This window comes from Podarcis bocagei, assembly GCF_964188305.1.
Source record: "Podarcis bocagei genome assembly, chromosome: 10".
Taxonomy (NCBI): Eukaryota; Metazoa; Chordata; class Lepidosauria; order Squamata; family Lacertidae; genus Podarcis; species Podarcis bocagei.
Window position 1 is genome coordinate 28,497,461 of NC_138135.1, and position 17,847 is coordinate 28,515,307.

The following is a 17,847-nucleotide window of genomic DNA, read 5'->3' on the forward strand; positions in this document are numbered from 1 at the left end:
CATAAAATTCAGTAGTTTCCCATGAATTGTTGTACCTGAAATATAATATAATATGAAATTAAAATTAATGTAGCAAAGTACCTGAATTTGCTTTGATGAAGAAAGCAAAAGTGTTTGACAGCTAATAGATTCTGTGGAAAACATTCTGTGCAAAACATTTAAATCCTGTCTGAGCTTAATCGTCTTAAGAGTTCCAAAAGTGCATATTGGTCCTGCTATTATTCCATTACAGATATAACCAGAGTAATACATCTCTGAATTTGCTGACATCTTTGACATCCCCTGTAAACTGCTCTGTGATCCTCAGATGGGCAATATTTAAATTTATTTAATAATAATAATAATCTTGACTATTGATTTGTTTGGCAAATCATCTACACAGTGAGCAGTTGCGTGTTCCCCATCCTAGTGCCCATCTACTACATGCTGTTGGTCTGGAAATAATAATCTCTGACCATAAGATATGCTAGCCAAGACTGATGTAGTGCAGCAGTATCTAGGGGGTACAAGGTTGGGGAAGGCTGCTAAAATGTGAGGTTTTATTATAACCCCAGTTTTTACACTATTAGAACATTAACACGAACCCTTGAATGTGGCATAATTGTGACAGTTGGGTCACAACTGTTCCTTCATGCAGAAAATCTTGTTAACTTCAGGGAGGCTTTTCAGAAAATAAATGTGTTTTTTTTCTTATATCTTCCTTACAGGTTTTTGCTTCAGTGTCTTGAAGATTTGGATGCCAACTTACGAAAATTAAATTCTCGTTTATTTGTGATTCGAGGGCAGCCTGCAGATGTGTTTCCCAGGCTCTTTAAGGTAAAATCTGATGCTTTTCTCCAGTGCTGCTTCTGTGCAGCTTCTATACATTTATCAAGTTGTTTCAACGTAACGTAACATATTCACATTTGATTTGGAGAGCTCTTGAAGCTTACAGGAACATGAACAGATCTAGCTACTCTGGATCAATGTTCTTTTATTTGAGTGCTATGGCAAAATTTGAAAAGCAGTACACACAACAAGTTCAGGTGTGTAACTTTTCTCAGATATATATAAAAATGTTGAAAATTAAAACTCCCTTCAAAAAATGTTTATTTTCATTGTGATGCAATACTGTCACAATACACTGTACACAAACATTAAGATGTTTGTAGCTACAAACAAAAAGCTACTTAGGGTATGTTTCGGTAACAGTTGTATCTGCTCATTCCTTTCTCTTTTGTTCTTCCTTCCTACAAAGCTGTCAAAAATTGGTAGATATTTTTCAAGTGAAACAAAGGTAGAGTGTGTGCAAACAGACTTATGAAAGAGGAAAGGCCTGCTTCCATATATTAATGATCTTGTTAATCTGGATTATGCATCTGATCAGTTAGTCTTTTCAGGCAGTGGCTGAAAAAGGTGACTATTAGGAATATAGTTGTCAAAGTACAGTGGTACCTTGGGTTACACTTCAGGTTACAGATGCTTCAGGTTACAGACTCCGCTAACCCAGAAATAGTACCTCGGGTTAAGAACTTTGCTTCAGGATGAGAACAGAAATTGTGCGGTGGTGGCTAAAGTGGTGCCTTAGGTTAAGAACAGTTTCAGGTTAAGAATGGACCTCCAGAACAAATTAAGTTCTTAACCCGAGGTACCACTGTACTCTTAAGGCCTTTGAGACTGCATTTGGGATATAGGTTCATTTTTCTGCCTGTGCTGTTACAGCTATAGCTTCCTGAGAGGAGGGAGCTATAGATACTACTTCAGTTTGCTTAAATCTTTCATGGCAGAACTCTTGGCTCACATATTCTGTGCAGCCAACTACAGTTTCAGAAATTCAGAATTTTTTTGGCTGTCCATACGCAGTTGGCCACTTGTGTTTTTGATTTGACTGTATTAATGTTCATATGTTATCCCTATTTCTCCATGTTCTGAAACAACTATCCTTTTAACCCTTTTTCAAAACTGCAGGAATGGAACATTTCAAAACTTTCTATTGAGTATGACTCTGAGCCATTTGGGAAGGAGAGAGATGCAGCAATTAAGAAGTTGGCTAGTGAAGCAGGAGTGGAAGTCATTGTACGAATTTCACATACTTTATATGACCTAGATAAGTAAGTTAATAGTTTTGTGAATTTAAAATGAGAAATATAAGCTTCCTGGTAACATAATATGCAATATATATAAGTTTTAGCAATAATGTGAAAAAAATTCATTACCATATTTTCCATGAATATTTTCCTATTTATGAATGTATTGCTTCATAAATATTGTCACATAATGATTTGGTACCATACCAGTCAAATTTGGCAGTTTACTTACCAGTGTTTTCAGTGTTCTGTTTATTTTTCGCATCTTGGAATACTCAGTATTCACAAAATAATAATAATAATTTCCAGGTGGGGAGGAAAAAAAGCTGCCCCAAAAGCTGCCCTTTGAAAGCAGTGCATGGACACCAATCTTCTCTCTTTTGCGAAGCACTCCCAGGCATCGCTCCTCCCTCCTGTTTGAGCCCTAAGTCTCAATCACCTGATAGGGAGAGGAGCAAAGAAGGTACTTTTTGGGAAACCTCAGCTGCTGGGGGCGAGAAAACCCTTGGACTCTGCATTTTCACCAGTCAGCTGACCTCATGAGAGGCATCAGCCGATGAATAGGTGGGCATAGTCTGGTGAAAAAGGCATTGCAGGCCAAAATTGGCTCTTCATTTCAGATGAAAACTGCAGTGTATGGCTTTCACTAGTTTTCCTGTCACCTTTTTATAAATATTTCTGGTCTAAATTATTTCTATCATTAATTCATAGGTTAGTTATTTGCTTGGGTGGTAATGCTTACACTTGCAGTCTAATACAACTACAGTAGTTGTCTCTTTAGGCCTTTCTGTGGACATTTGATGAAGGAATTTAAGCTCTGTAATTGCAATATAACGTGACTGTTATTTGTAGATATAAGAGAATTCATGTCAAGGGTAAGAAAAATATGCAGTTTCCTACAGTGTTTTGTAACAACATTACCTTAAGTTAAAATTTTCTTCCATGTTTTTAGGATTATAGAATTAAATGGAGGACAGCCACCCCTTACCTATAAGAGATTCCAGACTTTAATAAGTAGAATGGAGCCATTGGAGATGCCTGTAGAAACTATTACTGCAGAAGTAATGTCAAAGTGTACCACTCCAGTTTCTGATGACCATGATGAAAAATATGGTGTTCCATCTTTGGAAGAACTAGGTAATCCAAGAAACTTCATTAATATTCTTCCCACACTACAAAAATAAATGCCAGTATTTTTAATGGCCCTTCTGTTGTACTGTCTGTGTTTAATCGTAGAAAATTGACAATCAGGGCTGCACACAAAAACTCTGTCCCTGGTTTTCCCTCAGCCTGTGACCAAAGGGATTATAAATCCCTGACACTGTAGGATACAATAGCTGACTTGAAGAAGAATAATGAGCAAATGCTGTTGGTTAGTTAGTATCACATGTTGATAGAAATATCCTTAAATTAATTCACAGTTTGAATGTCAAGAGAAGCATTTTTCCTAATACAGTACACTTAATTTATTCTCCCAGTACCATATTCAGATGACAGTAACACTTTATTGACTTACAACCATTGACTTAAGAAAACTTTGATTATAACAGAAAATAGAATGGGTTTGTTTGACAAGAAATCTCTAGTATTAAGACTTTGTAGGGGATCACATACCTTTTATTTTAGTTAATTACAAACATTTGGTCAAAGGATATAAATCTAGATGCATGGGCATCGGAGACCAATTATAAATTCCGTATTCAGCAATCTCAGAATTGAGGTGGAAGGGATCCTGAGGGTCATCTAGGCCAACCCACTACTATGCAGTGCATCCATAACAGATGGCCATCCAACCTCTGCTTAAAAACCTCCAGGGAAAGAGAGTCCACCACCTTCCAAGGGAGTCTGTTCCACTGTTTAACAGCTCTTAGTACTACTACTACTACTTTTATTAATGCTATATCATAGGGATATAAGCATTTTCTCCCATAGCAGGGTTACTTCTGAGATGATGAATGTAAAAATACTGTTATTAATCACCTTCCACATCCCTCTTAAGGAGATGTACAAAATATAATAAACAGCTAAAACAATTAAAAATAACAAGAAAATGTGTTTAAAAAGAAACCTAGTCAAAATACGTGAAGTTGATTGCTATCGTTTATCCTTAAAAATTCTAAGGGAAGCTGTTTTATTACTAAATGAAAACAGCTCTCTGTTGTTCACTCACTAGACATTATTGCATTACAGCAAACGTTTCAGACACAGCAATAACAATTTGGGCTGTGTTCAGTGGTGCCCTTCTATTTTCAGAAGCCCATTTCATCCAACAGAGACCTCTAATAGTGGTGGTGGGGGGGTGATTTTTGTAGATTTCTGCACCCTGTAAACCAGCTTTGGAGAGTTAAGAGACCCTTGGGGGTAGTGTGTTGAAAAACAGCTGAAGGGAAATGGGGAATCACCTTCTTTCCCCACATCAGCAGAGACCTGTGGTATTCAGAGAGTACAGTCCTACCTTGGTTGACAAATGCCTTGCGACTCGAACATTTTGGCTTCCAAACGCCGCAAACCTGGAAGTGAGTGTTCTGGTTTGCGAACGTGCTTTGGAACCCAAATGTCTGACATGGTTTCCGATTGGCTGCAGGAGCTTCCTGCAGCCAATCAGAAGCCATGCCTTGGTTTCCAAACATTTTAGAAGTCAAATGGACTTCCGTAACAGATTCCATTCGACTTCCGAGGTACCACTGTATCTGCAAATGAAGGAATCATTCCATATGTTGAAGGGTATTTATGGATATAGCTACTTGTCTGTTAATTAGGAAAGGAAATAAATGATCTTTATTAATTTGGTGGGTAAATATATAGCACTTTTGAAGCCATGCACATCTTTGGAATCTTTTTGGAACCTAGAAGCTTGTAGTATTTGGATATTTCCCCCTCTGTTCCTTGATTCTTAGCATTGACATGCTAGCAAACAATTTCTCACTTGGGAAAATGACATTCTTGACAAAATTGTTTGGCTGCTATATTTATAATTATTTTATCTTGCAGGTTTTGATACGGATGGATTGCCTTCTGCTGTTTGGCCAGGTGGAGAAACAGAAGCTCTTACAAGATTGGAAAGACATTTGGAAAGAAAGGTACATTCACTAGTCTTAATAGACATCAGTTAATCGTGGTTTATTACCTTGTACAGAGGTAAAAAGGTACTGCTACCTTTCAAAACACAACACCGTGCCATGAAGGCTAAAGTTTGGTACAAAAACTTCTTAAAATAACATCAAATATTAAATACTAAAACACAAAGAGCAGCACAGAACAAAGTAGGCCAACAGACAAACAATTTAAATTGTACCCACCATTTCCCAGAAAGATGAACTGAAATAAAAAGCTCTTTCACACCTACCTAAAAAGCAGATGGAGAGGAGTGAAATGTATCTCCCTTGTAGAGGTGATCTTCCAAATATTCTTGTTAACTCTTCTAAAGAAAAATAATTCAGCTACTTGTTTATGCCTTTATTAACTGGCTCAAGCATATGGCCCTTGAGGGAGGAGTCTATTGTATTGTTGCTGTATTTTCACATAGAGTTCACCTTTTCTCAGTACCTTTTGATTGAAGAGCAATTGTTGCTTCTATAATTCACAGGTAAACAAACTGAAGCTGGTAAACGTCAGTGGTTCCAAATTCTGAAATCTAGGTGTGCCGTTAGCTGTTCCCAAGTTTCCTTTTTTAAAAAAGTGATAATAAGGGAAAAAAACTGAATGAAAAATGTACATAACCTTTTCATTTTCCTTAAGGCTTGGGTAGCGAACTTTGAACGACCACGAATGAATGCAAATTCTCTTCTTGCAAGTCCCACGGGACTTAGTCCTTACCTACGATTTGGCTGTTTGTCCTGCCGCCTGTTTTACTTCAAGTTAACAGACTTATACAAAAAGGTATGAACCAGCCAACTTGAACTGTCAAATACTCATTTAATAATAAAATAAAACTTTCGTTTTTTAAAAAATGAATAATTTATTGTGCTATCATTTCAGGTAAAAAAGAACAGCTCTCCTCCTCTTTCTCTCTATGGCCAGTTGTTGTGGCGTGAATTCTTCTACACAGCAGCCACTAATAATCCACGCTTTGATAAAATGGAAGGCAATCCCATATGTGTGCAGATTCCATGGGACAGGAATCCTGAGGCTTTGGCAAAATGGGCAGAGGGCAGGACAGGATTCCCTTGGATTGATGCTATTATGACCCAGCTACGTCAGGAAGGCTGGATCCACCACTTGGCCAGGCATGCTGTAGCATGCTTCTTGACTCGAGGCGATCTGTGGATTAGTTGGGAAGAAGGGATGAAGGTACACTTCCTTGTTCCTTAATTGATGATGATTTTTCTTTAGTATTGGCATTTTAAGATTTCAATTTGATATTTTAGTTATGCAGATATTTCTAAATTTCAGGCAGCTTTTGCTACACAACCTATTTATACAGAATATGTTGTATCTAGTGCTGCATCGTTGGTTTTTCTGTTCATCAAGTTATATATATTAGGCATAGTATTAGGCCATGGTATTTGTCTCAACCTTTGAATAAATACTCTGAGAAGGCAGTCCTAAACACACGTACTAGGAAGTAAATCCCACTGATGATGGAATTTACTTTTGAGAAAACATGCTTAGGATTATACTGTAACGGTAGATATTGCTATGGCTTTAAAGTGGACTTTATAGTCCCTTAAAAATAGTGAATGCTATGTGCTACTTGTTATATAACTTAAGCAAGGCTAGCTAAATAGCATCATCTAGTGGAGAACAGGCATTATTACATGCCATGCTCAAAGCTTCCTATGTGAATTTTCCTTTTCTTTACACTGCTCCCTCCCTCAAACACAAATGCACAGCTCTAAAGCTGTTGAGAATAATACCATGAACATCTGATCTGTGGACTGTCTTCATAGCTGCAACAATATGAGCAGTTGCTTGGCCCAGTGCTTCTAAATCAAGTTAAGACACTAGCGAAGGGGCAGCATCTCCCACTACTGCCTTGCTTTCAAAGAACTGAACGAACCTATTATGTTCACATTTGTTCAGTACAGTACGTATCTTATATTTAAGCCAGGTGAGCAGGCAGCAGTGTCCAGGCCAGCAGAACAGCCTAGGATCCCTTAGATCTCCTTTTGCAGTGATGCCCATCTTAAGATCTCCTTAGTTTTGTTTCTCATTTTTAGTCTAAGTTTATGTATATGAGCCACTTTGTGCTTCTGGTGCAGATGAACTCACCTAGATAAAATTATTACTGCTGATTAAGCACAGTTTGGAATTCTGTTGGGCTCTGCTGTGTGTATCCTCGTATGCCTTGCCTCAACAGGGATTTGGAACAAGAATTTACAGTATACATTCCTCTGCATTATGTCAAGAGTAGGAGTTTTATGTAACTCGTCATAGTCATTTTAGCAGCCATGACTCTGATGGCTTTGTCTTAATGCTTCAAAACTGTACAGCATTGAAAAAGTATTTCTGAAAAACTGTTTGGGCTAACAGAGTGTTTGTTTTAAAGGTATTTGAAGAATTGCTCCTGGATGCTGACTGGAGTGTGAATGCAGGAAGTTGGATGTGGCTGTCCTGTAGCTCCTTCTTCCAGCAATTTTTCCATTGCTATTGCCCTGTGGGCTTTGGCAGAAGAACTGACCCTAATGGGGACTATATCAGGTTAAGTATCATTGCCAATTATTAGAAAAATTAAAGGGTTAAACAAGCTGTTCCATAAAGGACTCTTACTTAAACTTTTTCTTCTTTTCTTTATAAGACGCTATCTGCCTGTACTCAGAGGGTTTCCTGCAAAGTACATCTATGATCCTTGGAATGCGCCCGAGGGTGTCCAGAAGGTTGCAAAATGTGTAATAGGAGTGAATTACCCTAAACCAATGGTAAATCATGCTGAGGCAAGTCGCTTGAATATTGAAAGGATGAAACAAATCTACCAGCAACTATCACGATACAGAGGATTAGGTATGGTAAAATGTTTTGATTTAGAGAAGTTCACTTCTTTCTGTACTTGACTGCTTCTCTATATAGCCACAGGGCCCAGGCATAATGAGTGTAACTAGGTGATTGAAAGGATTGGCAAATGAAAGACTGTTTCTCCTGTGCATTTCATTCATGTCAACTGTTTTATGTTGAACTGTTGTGTTAAATTTTGTGAAACACTCTATAAAGGGTTTATCCATCTAAGGTATACTCTGAGTAGACCCATTGAAATCAGTGGAATTACATAACTCAAATCAATTGATTTGGTGAGAGTACTCTGAGGATGACTTGACTGGATGTAAATCGGAATTTTGCAATGATCCATTGGATTAGATTTTTTGAAAACATGGAGTTGGATCCATTTGTTAGTCATAGTAAGTGTCTAACTTTAGTTGGATACAGCTCATTGCAAAGAGAAAATGAACATCCATATGAAATGAGAATTTGCTGCTTTTACATACTTTGCAGATACGGATCTTGGTGCTGCCTTTACGCCCCCCGCTCCCCCTTCCTGCATTTAAAAAATCTTTGTATTCGAATTCAGACTATGTTCTCATGCCTGGATGTACATTCATAAATTTAACAATACTGCCAATCCTTGTAATTTTCTTCTATGATCTGTTTCTTGGAGGACCTAATTTTCGTTTTGGATGAAATACAGAAAGGCCACCAGCAGAATTGGAAAATATAGTGACTAAACAAAAGTGTATGTTCTTCATTCTGATGCTAATGTATTTTGTTTTGATTAGGTCTGCTTGCATCAGTGCCTTCTAATGGGAATGGGAATGGAAATAGTGGCCTAATGGGATATTCACCAGGGGAAACCCTTCCTAGTTGTACCAATGCCACTGGTAAGTTCTACCTATTCTTAATAAAAGTAGGCTGGGAAATAGAGAGCAGTAAAATCTACTTAAGACTCCAGTGACATTGTATTGTTTAGCAAATCTATCTTATCAACTTTTCAAAATTAGAACTTCAACAGCATATGGTCATTATTATTTATAATCACTCAGTTAATAGCTAAAGTGGACATCTACACACATACTACAGATGGGATAGGGTTTAATTCACTCCACAGCTTTTGAGGGAGCATCATGCCTCTTATCTCAACACCTGGACTGGAACACAATTAGCCAATAGTCAATTACTGCATTTTCCACAAATAAATGCATACTGAAGGCAGTTTAAATAAGTAGTTTCCAATAAAGTACATAACCATAAAAGGTTAAAAGAACTCCAACACAACACTCACAGTCTAAAAAAAACCAGCAAGGAAAAATGTTTTCATTTTATTTGTACAGCATCCATTCTACTGATACCCAGTTGCAGGTAGAGGTCCTTTCCACTACTAAAGGGGAACTATTCAACTTTCTTACTGTTTACATCTGAGTATGTAATAAGTATATATTAATATTGATAGGATATGTATTAATAATATCATAAAATTCAGTTGTGATGACTAAATATTTAATAGTTCTTTTCAAAATAATATGCAGATGTAGTTCTACAATACAGTATTTAGAAATCGGGATTAAGGCCTTTTCTATCTTGGTTACTTTGAACCAAGTGGAAAGTACTTGCAAGTCATTGTTTGCATGTACTAAGATTCCTGTCCAAGTTCAGTTAACATGTGAAAGTAGAGATTGCAGATGGATTTGGTTAAGAAAATGGGCTATGTAACTAACACACAAATACACATCATAAGCAGCTCAGGCAGTTTAGTATTTCACATGCTGAAGAAGTTCTCATAGCTTTCAGATTATAATCTTTAAAACCAAAGAAAAATAGTTTGGGGGACTGACCAGAAAGTCTAATTTCTTGAATGGCAAAGGAATAAATGCTTCCTTCAGGCAGGATCATAAACAAATTGACAGTCTAGCCAGAAATTAATTTTATTGTGACTGTGGAAGGGTCTGCATTGCACTGGGACAGAGATACCATTAAAACAAATTAACTATTGATAGGAAGCCTATACCTTCCCAGAAATTAGTAGAGCTAACCATGCAGATTTGTGTTCTTCCAGGATCTCAAATGGGAACAAATGAAGCCCATTCAGGAAGTGTTCAAACATGCACGTTAGGAGAATCTCATACAGGAACTAGTGGAATTCAGCAGCAAGGTAAGACAACATTGCTTCAGTTTTGCATTAAATTCCTCAGAAGTCTTACTTATTCCAATACTTTGGATTATACCAGTTGAACAGGGGGAATGAGGCATTTCCTGCCATGCTGCCTGTAATTATGTGCACCTTGTCTCTATAGGACAGGTTCCTTTTAAACCTTCCTTAAGTGAATGTATCTGAGCAAAAATATCTGGCCCTCTCCAAGAGGAACCAAAATAAAGTCAAGAGAACTTCATGCTGAAGCATCAGAGTTTGTAAATCAAAGAAAAGTTTTTCTCCCACTCGCCCCTACAAAGTTTCAGATGCTTTTAGTACCAATTCCCTGGCTACCCTCTGTGTAAGTGTGTTATTGAGGACCAAGGTGCAAGAGGAAGAATTCTAGAAAATAAATGGGACTTCCTCAAGTGGGATTTGCATTGCATTGCCAGCAATCATACAGGTTGTCATTTAGAGAGAGCTAAGTATGCCTGAATAATTAAGCACTGAAATCTCACTTGCTTTAGAGAAAGTGAGATAGTTCTGTCAGTATTTATCCACCCATATGCTGGAGTTCTACCATTTTCAGCTATGCAAGTTAACCACAGATCCCAGCTGGAAAGGTGGAGAAGGAAGTAAAGCAGGAACACATGGGACTTCAAAATTTTAGCCTCTTAGGTATGCACACAGCCAAAAGCTGTTCCTTAGGGCCAAGGGCATGGGCTGCAACATGACCTGCAACAAGACTAATCTTTAGATTTCCCTATGTCATGGGTAGGCAAACTCAGGCCTGGGGGCCGGATCCGGCCCATGGACAGTCCGGGAATCAGTGTGTTTTTACATGAGTAGAATGTGTGCTTTTATTTAAAATGCATCTCTGGGTTATTTGTGGGGCATAGGAATTTCTTCACCCCCCCAAAAAAAAAATATAGTCCGGCCCCCTCCAAGGTCTGAGTGATAGCGGACCGGCCCCCTGCTGAAAAGGTTTGCTGACCCCTGCACTATGTATTCACCAAGCCTAGACAAGTACAGTGGTGCCTCGCAAGACGAAATTAATTCGTTCCGCAAGTCTCTTCGTCTTGCGAGTTTTTCGTCTTGCGATGCACGGTTTCCCATAGGAATGCATTGAAAATAAATTAATCCGTTCCTAGGGAAACCGCCTTCAGACCAGGTCCGGGGACAGTCTGTCCCCGGACCTCTTCTGAAGGCTGGGGGGGGGGGGACAAGGGCTTTTCTTCCCACCCCCAGCATTTTAAAAAACCCCGGGACAGCGGAGGACTTCTCCGCTGTCCGGGCGATCTTAAAATGCTGGCGGGCGGCATTTTAAAATCGCCCCGGGACAGCGGAGGACTTCTCCGCTGTCCAGGGCGATTTAAAAGCCCCTGGGAAGGCAGGCAGGGGGGACAAAGACTTTTGCCCCCCGCCAGCCTTCAGAAGAGGTCCTGGACCTGGGGCTGTGGGGAGAAGATCGCTTCTCCCCGCCGCCCCTTGCTTCAAAAGAGGTCCGGGGACAGCGGGAAGCGCTTCCCGCTGTCCCCGGACCTGGGGCTGCGGGGAGAAGATCGCTTCTTCCCCGCTGTCCCCAGACCTCTTTTGAAGCAAGGGGCTGCGGGGAGATCGCTTCTCCACGCCGCCCCTTGCTTCAAAAGAGGTCCGGGGACAGCGGGAAGACCCGCTGTCCCCGGAGCTTGCGGGGCAAGCTTCGTTTTGCGCAGCAAGCCCATAGGGAAATTCGTCTTGCGAGGCAACTCGAAAACGAAAAAACCTTTCGTTTTGCGAGTTTTTCGTCTCGCGAGGCGTTCGTCTTGCGGGGTACCACTGTACCTTTTAAGATTTATGTAGCTTACAAAATTGACAGCCCAGTTGGAGGCACTTACATTAAAATGTATTATAATTGTATGAAGAATTTCTAGAACTTTGATCAGAAATATTTATTGCAGATCTATTACACATTTCAAAAATATTTTAATGTGTTTTTAGCAGGTTACCCTCAAGGGAGTGGTATTTTGCATTACGCTCATGGGGAAGGCCAGAAAACACACTTAATTCAGCAAGGTAAGTTCTATAAACATGTGTGATGGCATTATCTGAAACTCAAATAGATTCTTAAAGTAGGTCTTTGGTTTCAATTTGCAGGAAGAGCATCTCTTCTTGCTGGAGTGTGCACTGGGAAACGTCCAAATCCAGAAGAGGAAACTCAGAGCATTGGTCCCAAAGTCCAGCGACAAAGCAGTAATTAATTGGGTAAAAATAAGAACTCTGAGGAAGATATTAATGATGTCAGAAGGAAAAACTAAACATGCCTCCTGAATGGTTAAGAACATAGCTTCCATTAGAGGAGTGGACCAAATATCATTGAACCTAACATCCTGCGTGGCAGTGGCCAAGAGTCCTGACATTCAGTTTATGCTTTTAGCAGTTGCATGGGACTACCATATGACTTGTATTGCCAGTTCTGCTCCATTTAGCCTAACTTGCCCCCCACCCCTTAAAACTGTACATTAGCTTTGTCTATTTTTTGAGCTTGCTGAGTGATGATAACCATCCACTTCAGTCATCAGGTATTTGTGTAACTTTCTTTGAGCAGGGAAAGGGAACGATTTGCTCTTATGCATAGTTTTTGTACTGAGAAAGTGGAAGTTTCCTTTCATTTATTACCATTACATTATACAGTTGTCCATCCTGCAACTTGTTTTTTTCCTCCCTAAGCTGCAGCAGGTCTAAGATACTGTCCTGTTGGCAGCTTCGAATCTGCACCCCCATAAATATTCATGTTCTGCTCTCCCCCTTTAGAGATAATATCCAAATGCATACCCAGTGTAAACACTGCACATAGATTTATCTAGGTTGGTTGCAGTATTTTTCTGTAGTTCTTGCACGTCTTTATGTTGCTGCAAATGTGCATCAGTAGGCCTATGAAGTGTGTGTTTAGAATAAGTAGCCATGCCTGCTCTGAAGCATATTTTGTACTGAAGCAGTTACTCTGTTCTAGTCTGTTTAGAATAGCTGGGGCCATGTGTTTTCTTCTGCAGCTGTAGAGCAAGATTTAGAGCAGTTAACAGAAAATTATTCTGCACAACAAATTACTTAAATGTCCACATAGTTGGGAAATCTCACCTATCTTGCTATGACGACCATACCAAGAACCCTAAATATTCATATAACTGCTGAGTATTATCAGCTGACATAGAAGGGTTGAACAGTTTATTTTGCTGTATTTTTCTCTGTATGCCTGAAATATTTATTGTAAGTATGAAGAATTGCTCCAGCAATTACGTTTTGATGTGTCACCTCAGTTCTGAGTTTTGTTTAAAATATTGTGGCATTGTGATCTGAAATATGCCATTATGGATAAACATATTGTCAGACTTCACTTAACATTGTGCTTCCATCAAATTCAATCCATTTTGCCACTCTACACACTCCTTTGCCTCAATCGGCAGCTTCTTGACTAATTTACAAGATATAAAAACAGCCATCTATTTGCCCTGCACTATTTATATTCTGTCCAAGTTTTATTGACTCCCTCCTTTATTTTACACTTTGAGGCACACCAAAGGTTGTAGGGCTATACCTCAGGGGGAGAGCATCTACTTTGTATACAGCAGGTCCTAAGTTCAATCTGGTATCTCCAGGTAGAGCTAGGAGAGAAACTGTGAAAAGCGGCTGCCAGTCGGTAAGCAATAGTGAGCAAGATGACCAAGTGCTCCAAGTATAAGGCAGCTTTCAGTGTTCCTAAGATCTAGACTTACAGGTCAAGCTCTTATGGCTAATTTTGTCATATTATCTCTCCAATAGGCCTCTAGAAAGACTTTACTTTTGTGAGTTACTGAAAGTTTAACATAGCATTGTGTGGATCATGTAAAATTTGGTAGCTTACACAAGTACTGAAGATTGGAAAAAAGACCAGTCTGCTCTTCTTAAAAACACAAATAATGCATTCTGTAGCTGCCCATTATATTTGGAAATATTTTTTACCTACTCAGTTTTCACAGCAAATATTTGGCTGCAGTCCATCACACACTTCCCTGGGAGTACGCCCAGTTCAACTCAGGGGGGCTTATTTCTAAGAAGACATGCATGCAATTTCATTGTTAGTTTGCAATGCATGTATGTCTATGGACAGTTGTCTTTTGCCTCTTTTTCTTACCTGTTATTTTTTGACAGGGCTGTTTACAATATAAAACACAAAAATATATAGCATAATAATGATAAACATAAACAAATAATAATAATACACATAATTACACGCACACACCCCTTTAAAAGGCCACAGATCATTTAATTAGCCAAAGGCTTGGGAGAAGAGGAATGTTTTTGCTTGGAGCCTAAAGATATGTAACAAAAAAAGTGCCAGGGAAGCCTCCCTAGGGAGAGCATTTGACAAGTGGCGAGCCACCTCATAAAGGGCTCATTCTTGTGTTGCCACCTCCAGACCTCTTGTGTAGGAGGCAGATGAAGAAGGGCCTCAGGTGATTACTGCAGGGTCTGAGTCAGGTCATACGGGGAGAGGCAGTCCTTGAGACATTGTGGTCTTGAGCCGTTTACGACTATAGGTCAGAACCAGCACTTTGAATTGGGCCCAGAAACTAATTGACAGCCACTGCAGTCGGGCCAAGGCTGGTGTTATATGCTCAAACCATCTCGTCCTCGTGAACAACTTGGCCGCTGAATTCTGCACCTTAACTGGGCCTAAACCGCGATTGAAATGGATCTAGAAAATTTGTTTCCTCCAAGAGTGCCTAGATCTGGTCTGCGACCGCTCATTCAATAACCTTGCCCAAGAAGGGGAGGTTGGTAACTACTGAGCAGTAATGACTTAGATTACTTGAGTGGTTTTACCACTGCCTCCTTCAAGCTGTCAGGGACCACTCCCTCTCACAAGGAGGCATTAATCACCTCCCTTGCACAGCAAGCTCTCCCATCTCTGCTAGTTTTTATCAGCCAAGAGGGGCAAGGGTCCAGAACACAAGTGGTCACCCTGACTGATCCAAGCACCTTGCCCACAATTCATTGAACATAACAGGATTAGACAGTGCTCTGGACATCACTTACTTGTGTTCTGAAATTCCCAAATCACCATTCTTTTTTGTTTGGACTTCCACTGCTAGCAAGAAGCTACACATTGTAGTCTTATGGCACCTTACATGCAGCACAACTTATGCAAGTGATGAACCAGCCATTAAATTAAATTATGAACAGACAATGTATGCAGAAAATGTGATTCATTACATATAAAAACATATTAATAAATATTAAAATGTATGCAAGGTATGGTAACTAATTTCAGAAAGCGAAAACATATAATATTTATTGAGAATTAATTCCTAATGGACTGATTCATTTTTGTCTTGCAGCTTTGCTGAAAGAGAAGGATCCACACCCTAAAATTTCAGGGCAAAATTATTTCACTTCATATTGGAATTAAAAGTTTTTGTGAGAGTACTTGTATTAAGATGTGCATTTTCATGCATTTATTTTCACACAGTCTGAACGGTTGTAAACAAGTATGTTTTTTAATGCATTGTTTCTAACTGGTATTTCTATGGTTTTTAAACTTTTAATGACTCACAAAGGGGAAATAGAGATTTGTAAATAAAGCATTTGGTGATGAATTTGGTAACTTACTGTAAATATAAACATTCATGATTAGTGATAGACTCATCAATATATTTTTGATATTTCATGTATGGCTTTCAGAAAAGGCTTTAATTGGATGGATATAAAATGGAAAGTGTCCAGACAATGATGACCTTGATCATTTTTAGATTTAATATTTTTAGATTCGGGGCAGGATTTTTGACCCCTTTATGAACCAAAATGTCTTTTCAAAATGGTCAACTCTTATATGTCTGTGTATAAAATATGATAGAGATGTTACTCTATGAAAATACAGCTGTATATAAGTCTCATATGCCAATATTTTGTTAAACTGAAGTTGTCATGTCTGATGTTTTGTCCTTGTATTTCCCACTGCCTTGTTCAATCACAGTGAGGATGCCCTTGTTAATAAAAATGTATATACAGGTTGTTTCATTTAAGTCTTGTTTTTGAGCAGATTTTGTATTGGTCTAGTCAATACAGTTTTTAAGAATTGCTAGCATACAAGTTTTGAATTGCTTATACCTTGTGTTTATAGAATTTTATAGTTTCAAATAGCATTTGAAGAGTTTAATGACCCTCACTAGCTATTGTCCTAAGCACCCGCAGCCAAGGAAGGCACATATCTGATAGCTAATCCTTTACTGACAAAAATGTGTACTTAAAGCAACTCTTACAGTGCTCCAGAAGTCCAGTTACTGAACTTAAGTATGGAACATGTTTACTTCTGATATTTTGCCTCTTATCAGGGTAGTAGTTCCTGTTATTCCTTTCACAATGAGTCCCTCTGCATTGCTTTTCTGCATTCAGCTGGAAGCAGGTTTCTCCCTAGTTCCATATGGCATTTGTGGCAATGCTATCTTCTACATTGCTATCCTGCAGTGCCAGTACTTGCTCTGGTTTTTAGTAGTAAATATGTGCTTTAGCATACAAAGAATTTAAACAGGATATAAAAAGAAAAGGGCAAACATTGCCTGTTTAATTCCTGGGATCAGGTAACATATTACAGGAAATAAAATAGTAGCAATGCAGGTTGAAATGCTGCTGGTTAGTTATATAGTAGGGAACGGCGAACTAGGCCTAAATCTGGTATGCAATTCCCAAGTAGCTGATTTTTTGAATTTAACTGTGAGCAAGCATCATAGAAAAGTGGAGATTTTCTCTGACACCAACTGCTTCACAGTTCCACTCCGCCATGCAAGGTGAGTTAATACCACTTCCCAATTCCCACATGAGAGGTTAGCACTGCAATTGCAATTAAAGTTAGAAAAAACACTGCAGCCCAGGTCTTGAAACATGGAGGACTTCCAGGAAAACACTTGAATGCAGTAGTTTTTGCAACCATTTTGTCTGGATTCTCCAGAAAACCAGAATAAACTACTTAAACACCCGTTCTAGAGAAATGGTTCATATGAAAGCATTCTTTATAGTTTATTACTATCCATATAAATCTTTAGGAATAATAAAAAGCCAGTGAATTTATTTGTTAATCTGAATGGTGAAAGTAATCAAGCTTTTGCAGAGTTCTTTTTTATAAAATAAAATAAAATAAAACCTCTATTCTTGTCAAATTGACCTATAGAGGGTGCTCCAAGAGCTCAAGTATGATTTCTTCTTCTTCATCTCATACATCTCTGGGATAGCCAGCACTTTTGTAAACAGTATACAAACAATATGCCCAGCCAGTGCTCCATAATCTAGATTCAGAGAGTAACATCAGTTCATCTCTTGTGAAGAGCAAAGGCGTGCATCTGATGGTCAATAGCTACCTTTCTGAAGGGAATGTGAAAGCCTGCTTTCATCTTTAATATAAACAAGAATGAGTGCCACAGAAGGAAACACTTTATTTCTGAGAACCGCAAGTGCCCCCCATCTGTCTTGCAGTGTGGGGAAGTGTTTTTTAAACCATTCTTAAATTGTAAACCAGAAAGTGTTTTCTGTTCTGCACGGTAGTAGTTTATTCTACTAAAAGGGCACTTGTGCATCCCTATAAGTAATTCCACGCCGTACATGCAATTGGATCAACACTTACATCCCAGACCTGCTAACTGGATAGAGAGTTGGCGCTTTTTGTTACCACCTGGAGAGAAATCCCTTATTGTAATGAGAACAGTTCTTTATAAT

The 17,847-nt window shown here is 38.9% G+C and overlaps 1 protein-coding gene across 4 annotated transcripts in view; it reads left to right on the plus strand.

Moving 5' to 3' along the window:
- CRY1 (cryptochrome circadian regulator 1) overlaps window positions 1–16,163 on the plus strand; it is a 33,568-nt gene extending 17,405 nt beyond the window's left edge. The window contains exons 2-14 of one of the 4 annotated variants that reach the window (XM_081210817.1): window positions 708–816; window positions 1,948–2,090; window positions 3,019–3,203; window positions 5,058–5,146; window positions 5,805–5,945; window positions 6,045–6,356; window positions 7,555–7,706; window positions 7,804–8,006; window positions 8,774–8,875; window positions 10,048–10,143; window positions 12,106–12,177; window positions 12,259–12,366; window positions 15,480–16,163. In XM_081210817.1, coding sequence (XP_081066943.1) covers window positions 708–816; window positions 1,948–2,090; window positions 3,019–3,203; window positions 5,058–5,146; window positions 5,805–5,945; window positions 6,045–6,356; window positions 7,555–7,706; window positions 7,804–8,006; window positions 8,774–8,875; window positions 10,048–10,143; window positions 12,106–12,177; window positions 12,259–12,362 — 1,708 coding nt within the window. In that variant the 3' untranslated portion in view covers window positions 12,363–12,366; window positions 15,480–16,163. Of the gene's footprint in view, window positions 1–707; window positions 817–1,947; window positions 2,091–3,018; window positions 3,204–5,057; window positions 5,147–5,804; window positions 5,946–6,044; window positions 6,357–7,554; window positions 7,707–7,803; window positions 8,007–8,773; window positions 8,876–10,047; window positions 10,144–12,102; window positions 12,178–12,258; window positions 12,367–15,479 lie in introns of all 4 variants that reach the window. The other 3 variants (XM_081210816.1, XM_081210819.1, XM_081210818.1) reach the window with 3 other exon arrangements.
- The last annotated feature ends 1,684 nt before the right edge of the window (window positions 16,164–17,847 follow it).